General features: G+C 34.0%; 1 protein-coding gene across 3 annotated transcripts; it reads right to left on the reverse strand.

Annotated features, from left to right (window-relative positions):
- Positions 1 to 279: 279 nt before the first annotated feature.
- LOC129796986 (reticulocyte-binding protein homolog 1-like) lies at positions 280 to 5,446 on the reverse strand. 3 transcript variants are annotated; one of them, XM_055839183.1, is made up of 3 exons: positions 4,898 to 5,440; positions 2,251 to 3,699; positions 280 to 2,061 (listed from the first exon to the last, which is right to left on the reverse strand). In XM_055839183.1, the coding sequence occupies exons 2-3, from the start codon at positions 3,112 to 3,114 to the stop codon at positions 463 to 465; spliced, it is 2,463 nt and encodes an 820-aa protein (XP_055695158.1). In that variant the 5' UTR covers positions 3,115 to 3,699; positions 4,898 to 5,440; the 3' UTR covers positions 280 to 462. The 3 variants fall into 3 exon arrangements, with proteins under 3 accessions (XP_055695158.1, XP_055695156.1, XP_055695159.1); XM_055839181.1 differs by having other exon boundaries at positions 280 to 3,699; positions 4,898 to 5,446; XM_055839184.1 differs by lacking the exon at positions 4,898 to 5,440 and having other exon boundaries at positions 280 to 2,056; positions 2,307 to 3,370.
- Between the last annotated feature and the right edge of the window lie 2,419 nt (positions 5,447 to 7,865).

Raw genomic sequence — 7,865 nt, forward strand, 5'->3', positions numbered from 1 at the left:
CTACGAAGTTCTGATTTGACACGTTGGTGATAGAAAATTTTATTAATTTTGTAAGTTTGTCCACAATAAATTTTAGGAAAGGATAGTTCTTCTAGATTTTTATGGGTATCAAAATAGACGGGTTTCTTTCCTTGACCAGGGGCCATAATACAAATTTTACTAGCCGCAGCTTCGTATGCATCAAGATCTAAAAGCATAACATCTTCATTCGGTAAATTATCGTCATCATCAAAAATGTCTACAAGGGTATCTTTATTTTCGTCTTTCTCACTTTTAATCTTTTTATTGGGTTGTGATAAAGGCTTTTCTTCCTTAATTTTATTTGTAAAGGTAAAAGTATCTGGGAAATCAAAACTAATATTATCTTCAAAATCATCATTTTCGCGTTTTCTCTTTTTGGGGCTTTCTGGAATTTCTTCAATTTCCATTAAAATATTATATACGACATTACTATTATTTTCATCAATTTGGGACGTTAATGTTATTAAGCAATGCTACACTATTTGCAATGGCATGAACACCACAAGAATAACTATCTATTTGCTGAAATGTTTTCATGAATTTAATTGCATCTTTCTTCTTCATTGTAGTAGGGTACATTTTCTTTAAAAATTTAATGCAATCCTCATTGAGGGTTTTCCAATCTAAGGAATCATATACGTAAATAGTTTTATCTTTATGAACTGTTGTTACCCAATGACCTATTTTATTATCACCTTTGGGTTCTAAAAACAAAATCTGAACGTTTCTCTTATTTCGACCTTTTGCTTTAACATGTTTGAGGCCCATATCACAAATATAAAAAGTTGGAAACATGTGGTTGTTCTTATATAATTTATTTATAATTTCGATAAATCGTTCAGTATGGTCACTATTTACGTAAATTTCGGAATTGCGAACATCTTGAATGTTCCATTTAGCATCTGGTTTAAATGAAGATGGTTGTGAATTATCTTTACCAGATAAAGTAAATATTTCGGGGGGAATTTCTTTCTTTTCGGGACTAACAACTTTATCATCACCTTTTGGTTCATCTTTGACTTGATCTTCCGGATCAACTATAAAAGAAATTTCTATATCTCCGATATCTTTTAAATAGTTCGGATCAACTGTAATCCCTTCAGATATATAAAGTGGGGTTGTAACTAGATAGTTAATAGCTTCTAATACTTTCCTAATGCGTACTGTTTCGAACATATAATGACTCTTATAATCTTCGTGTCTCTTTAATTTAACTTGAACCGTATTCATGTTATCAAATCTTCGCGGTAAAACTTTAACCATATCGTTTATTTCGACTGGAATATGTACTACACTACCTTTTAAGCCTTTCTGGGGATTTAATGCGTATTTCTTTAACTCTCGAATTTCCATGAAATTTATTATAGGGGCTACCATTCTCTCTTCTAATTCACTTAAATCTTTGAGGCAATCAGGAATTTCGGGAAAAGCTAATCCGTTTTTAATCGCAAGTGTGGGTAATTTATTTCTATTTAAATAAGTGTGACACGTTGTGCAACAATACTTTGAAATTTTGAGGAAATCTTCAAGGTCAGATTTATTCTTATACTTGCATTTATTAATATTTAATTCTTTGACGTTGTGTCTAAAAAATTTTCCTTCGCAACATCCGCAAATATAATGTGTAACTTGTTTTCGTTTATCAAAAAATTCTAAAAGGGTGCGATTTTTATCTTTCATCTTCTTCACTTTCAATTTAAAATTTTTATTTCCTAATTTCTTGTAATTGTAATTAACTTTAATTTTTAGGGACCGCTTTAATTTGTCTCGAAACATTAGAATTTGATTTTCAAATTTCTCCTGATCAATGGAAGAATATTTAGCTTTGAGTGATTTTTCAATTTTTGTATCTATAAAATTTTTAGGTTTTACTTTTACCTGATGGGTGTTTATCTTACATTTCTGCTTTCTAATCATTCTAAGTAAATTCTCCTTTCTTCGGAACTTTGGGTCTTTACGTTTTAAAATGTTTCTCATCTTTCTATCTTTATTTTCAGAAAATTTCTTGTTTATGTTTGTTCTCTCAATTTTATGTCTCTCCTTTCGTTTAACATTTTCAAGGGATTTCACAATGGGATCTTGTCTTTCAATTTTACGCTTTTCTCTTCGCTTAACGTTTTCAAGGGATTTAATCATGGGATCTTGCCTTTCGATTTTACGGTTTTCCTTTCGTTTAACATTTTCAAGGGACTTTATCTCGGGATCTTGCCTTTCAATTTTATGTCTAACTTTTCGCTTAACGTTTTCAAGGGATTTTATCGCGGGATCTTGCCTTTCAATTTTACGTTGTTCCTTTCGTTTAACGTTTTCAAGGGACTTTATCACGGGATCTTGCCTTTCAATTTTATGTCTAACTTTTCGTTTAATGTTTTCAAGGGATTTTATTGCAGGATCTTGTCTTTCAATTTTGCGTTGTTCTTTTCGTTTAATGTTTTCAAGGGATCTTAACGCGGGATCTTGTCTAGCAATTATATGTAAATGTTTTCGTTTTAAATTTTCTATTTGTTTTAGAGATAAAATTAATCTTTCCTTCCTATGCAATTTTCGGCGTCTTTCATTGTCATCATTTTTATAAGATCTACTTTGGAATCTACGAAATTGCTTATATAATTTACTGTACTCACGTTTTCTATCTGCAATTGCTTGATGTGTTGTATCACTTACTGATTTATTATTATCATTTAAAGATATGTCTTTTACTTCACTTTGCACTTGTATGTTTAATAACTCACTAGTACTTATATTATCTTCAGTATTGTCATTAAATTGAACATGAATCGGTGTTATTGCAAAAGGTATCTGGCCATTAAATGAAAGATTTCCATGAAGAAAATTATATTTTAAAATATTATATAGAGAAATAATATCTGTATAGGCACATAAAATGGATTTACCATTCTCAACGAATTGAGCAAAATTTCCACGTGAATGGCTGTCGAAGTAATAATATAAATTATTAATTTTAAATATTGCGATTGATAGCAAATTACACGTAATTACGCCGTGTGTGAATGTATCGAAAAATTTATGCAATGCTGCTTTAAAAATTGAATTTTGATCGTTACCAAATATTTGGCCTTGTAAACCGATCATTGCTTCATTAAATTCGTAACCATTAAATTCTTCTTCAAGCGAAATGTTGATCTTAATGTTTTTAATATAAAATTCTGTGTAAACTTGTTCAACAGTTAAATAATGATTAGCGGAAGCATTATTGGCACGAGAAGTTATATAAAGGTCATTGCCTGTTAAAAGAATGTCGTCTAATGTCTTTGTTAACCAATCGGAAATAGGTATCACATGAGAATACGCAATTGCTGCAACTGAATTTGCTGTGCATTGATTATTATTGGAAAATGGACCAAAAAGTGTTATGTTATCTTGATTGTGAGAACCGTGAACAAAAATATGGGGTTTGATAATTCCAAATTGTTTATAATAAGATTCATTTTTCGCGACTTTCTTCTTCTTCTTAGTAAAACCGGCACCGTATTGTTTTGGCCGTTCATGAAATAAATTTTGAAAATTTGAATTTTCAACAGTAAAAGAAATTGGATTTGGTATGGGCGCAGCGGGTGCCACGACCTTTTCTCCTGACCTTCGACCTTCGGTCTTGATCAGGGCGACTTCGGAGCTATGGTCAAGCCATGCCACGGATCCAGTCCTCCCAGAACAGCCCTAAAAAAATTTACTTTTAGTATCTCGAAAAGAAATTCTGCACATAATTCATCTACGTCCCTTCAAATGATGTAGGCCAATTTTTGCTTGACCATTAACGAATTTCCCAATCAAACTTGCTTGATTCAAGTAAAGCTCTCTGAGAGTTTTCCATTTTAATTTTTGTCCATAAATTTTCTCCAAGAAATGGAATAAAAGCAAACTAGATAGGACTTGACAAATATATTTATTTGTTTATTTTTAAAAATTTAGGCTCAATTGGTGTTTTTTGTGCTTAATTACGCTACTTTATTGAAGAACAATGTGCAATGAAAACAAATAAATCAGCCAAAATTCAGTGATGTAAAAAAATATTTTTTTTTGACAAAAAGTAAAAAACAAAACTATTTTCAGGTGAATTGTTCAATTTTCCTTCAAGTCTTGAAAAAATTGTATAAAAAAATTGAAAATGAAAAATTTTCAGAGAATTTAATCAATTTAATTAAAAGAAGTAAATGGAAAAGCATAAAAAATTCCCACATTTAAAAGTTCTTTCAACGGATTTTCCCGGGATTTCCCCCGGAAATACCACGCGTACCAATTTTGTACCAAAATAATGTAACGGAAAATTTGAATATGAAAATTTTAAATTTTTGCATAACGTTCTTTTAAGCGTCACAAAATACTTGCATGATTGATTGCAATTTTTTCTCAAAACGCCGCGAGATTTCACACAAAATAACTTCTTCTAAAAATTTTTATGCCAAACACAATGAAAATGTATGAAAAAAATTAAAATAAAAATTTTTCAGAGAGTTTAATCAATTTAATTAAAAGAAGTAAATGGAAAAGCATAAAAAATTCCCACATTTAAAAGATCTTTCAACGGATTTTCACGGGATTTCCCACACAAATGCCACGCGTACCAATTCTGTACCAAAATAATTTAACGGAAAATTTGAATATGAAACTTTTTAAATTTTGGCACAACGTTTTTTAAGCGTCACAAATACTTGCATGATTGATTGCATTTTTTTTCTCAAAACAACGCGAGATTCCACACAAAATAACTTGTTCCGATAAATTATGCCAAACACAATGAAAAACACAATTTTCACGAATGAAAGAAACGCGGCATTTAATGATTTTGAAGGGAAACGTAAATGAACTTTGAGCAATTTGTTCACGCACTTTTAGAGAGAATTTTCAAAGGACTTACATCACTGTCGTGGGAGGACACGCCTGACGCTTTGGCGGCCTCACGTCCGAGGGCGCGCCCCCTGTCCCGACGGCTGCTTGCTGTGGCCCTCCATGCGTCTGGTCCTCCCGTTGAGACGCTGATGTCCTAAGAACTCTGAAAATAAAGAAAGAAAAGAAAAAGAAAAATTAAAAAGCGGCGGCCCTGTGAGAGAAAGAAAGAAAACACTAAAAGCACTCCCGACGCGACGCGATTAATTTAATTCTCTCTCCCTATCAAAAATTTACACCAGTTTTCTCAAAAAATCTAATCCTAATCAGCAAATGAATGAAAAATGAATGGAAAGTCTATGAAAATCAAAGAAAAATCAATGAAAATCAATGGAAAATCACTGAAAATTGCCCGATTTGCTTAGCACGACGCACTTGCTTTTGCAATTGGCAACAGACTGAGCGATCATCTGGTACGACATGGCGTCCCCTCGCCGAGCCGTTGGGAATTTGAAATTGAATTTGGTGTCACACACACAGTCGTTTGCCCTTACACTGGGCGTGGCATCTCATGCACTTAAAGGTTCACAAACACAAATCACATGAAATATTCAAAAAATTCAAAGGTTAAAAAATTTTTTTGGCGGAATAAATGAAATAACGCGGCATTAAAAAATTTCCACGAAATTTTAGAAATAATTTTCCTAAATTTTCGGAGCAATGTTTTTTACCACATTTGCTAAAAATTGAAAAAAGCTTAAAAATTTATCGTGTATTTTTTCAGTAATTTATCTTTAATGAAATTTTCATAAAATATTGGGGTTTTGCGAAACCTTTCATTTGCGCTTGATATAAAATCACCAAAATATGACATGTAAACTTTAAAAAGCGATATCTCCGGAACGGCTACATAGATTTTCTTCATTTTTGGCATGATGAAAGATATTATAGCCAGCTATAACATATAAAAATTTGAAGCAATTCTATAAAGCGGTGCTCGAGATATTCATCGAAAACTCATCGAAAATTTTGTTTTCGATTTTAGCGCCACTTGCGGTCGTTTTTTGAACTTGCAATGTTCCGAGCAGTTGTAGGGCTCATTAATATCTTTCATTTGAGCCTAAGTTGATCAAAATCGGTCAAACCGTTCTCGAGTTATGGCCGATTTTCGATGAATAATTGTGACGACCATATTGGCTAAACGGCTTGGCCGATTTTTGAAAATGTGGTATCGTTGGAAAGGTCTTGATGAGCCCTACAACATATAAAAATTTCAGATTTTTAGCTATTACAGGGGCTGAGATATAGCGAAAACAAAATTTAGAGGTTATTCAAAATGGCGGACAGGGGGGTGGGGGGTAAAATTTGTCATCATAATCGGATGTCTTCCACCCGATATATGAACTTTGCCGTTGACCGCAAGTCTCTATCTATTACCGTTCTCTTGTAATTTAGCAAAAGGTTCCGGCCGGCCGGACGGCCGGACGGCCGGACGGACGGCCGGCCGGACCAATTTTTGGCGCATACGTTTTTTGGAATGTGGGGACCCTAATTCGTGCTCATACCAAGTTTGAGCCCGATCTGACGACTTTGCATTTTGGAGTGTACACAGAAGCTGTGCTTCTTTTAAGAAAGAATCACAGCTAAAAATTCTAAAGTACAGAAAGAAGTCGAAAACTTATATTTTCCAGGAAGATGAAGTAAAAAAAAGGCTTGAGACAAAGTTGTAGGACAGGAAATTTTCTATAACACTGAAAGAATTTTAACTTTTCAAGTACCAAATTCGACATTTTACTGCTTATTTTGTACTTGGATAAGCACCAAAATTCTTCTTCTTCCTTTTTTTGATTTTTAAGATATTATCGATATCGATATTCAATATCGATATAGAATCTTCTTCTTTTTTTCTTTTCTCATTGTTCGCGAAATTCCCTGAATTATACGCGATAAATTACACTTTATTACGGAGCAGGCACGTTTGCATCCGTATTCCTTGCCTTCCAAAACCGATCTGTCATTTTTGCCGCCAAATCATTTTTTTTCCCTACATTCTCTATTTTCACCACACGAATTCACCACTTCGATTGCGCGCCAAATTCAAATATTATTTTATTTCATAAGTTTTCCGAACAGTCCCCTCTTTGAGCGGAAGCATACCGCTGAGCATCAAACATCTCTTCTTTTCGATTTCCACAAAAAATGGAAAGATTTGGCGGTCCTGCTTTACTACTTATGATCTCCTTTCGATAGCTCGACCTATTCATTGTGTAGCGTCCTTCTCAACTGTTTCCTTCGTCAAACGCTACTATCCCTAGCTGACAAAAAATTCCTCTGCAACTGCTATTACCTCATAGTTCCTGTTGACACTCTACAACTAAATTCTTCAGCTTCCAGCCACTATTGAGTTCCGCTTCCATTGATGTTACTGCTTCTCGACAACTTCCAGCTGTCGAATTTCTAATTCGTAATTTATCCACTATGTCTCGATGTATTCAGCTCAATGGACATTACTGACTCCACGAGCTCTAATATGTCTCTTTTGCCCTTAGAAATCTTCTAGAACCTCAATTTATAGATCTACCTCATGTAATTATTGTCAAATTCTCTAGCGATAGCCACAGTTACGCTATTGTCAATCTTATCCACTGCGTACTTTGATATCATCTACAAGGGCTGCCACTGTAACGCCAGTGCCAACCATACTTAGAATTCTTTGACATCCTCTTCTACACGTTTGACGCTATGCTAAACTTCAGGCTCCACTTCTCAACCTGCAAGATCTTCTTACTGCAACATTATTTGGTGCGATCCCGCCGAATCGCTACTCGGGAGGTCTACTCACCGACCCTTAACATCTTCCTAAAGGCTTCATATGAATCGCAGCATACTTTACCATCGGATTTATTTTCTAAATGCATCAGCCTACGAATGCAAATCTGCTTAATTGCCTTACACGCCTCCTGTCTGAACCCTACGGGAAATCTTGCAACTCGTGTCAC

This window comes from Lutzomyia longipalpis, chromosome 1 (genome assembly GCF_024334085.1).
Source record: "Lutzomyia longipalpis isolate SR_M1_2022 chromosome 1, ASM2433408v1".
NCBI classification, from domain to species: domain Eukaryota; kingdom Metazoa; phylum Arthropoda; class Insecta; order Diptera; family Psychodidae; genus Lutzomyia; species Lutzomyia longipalpis.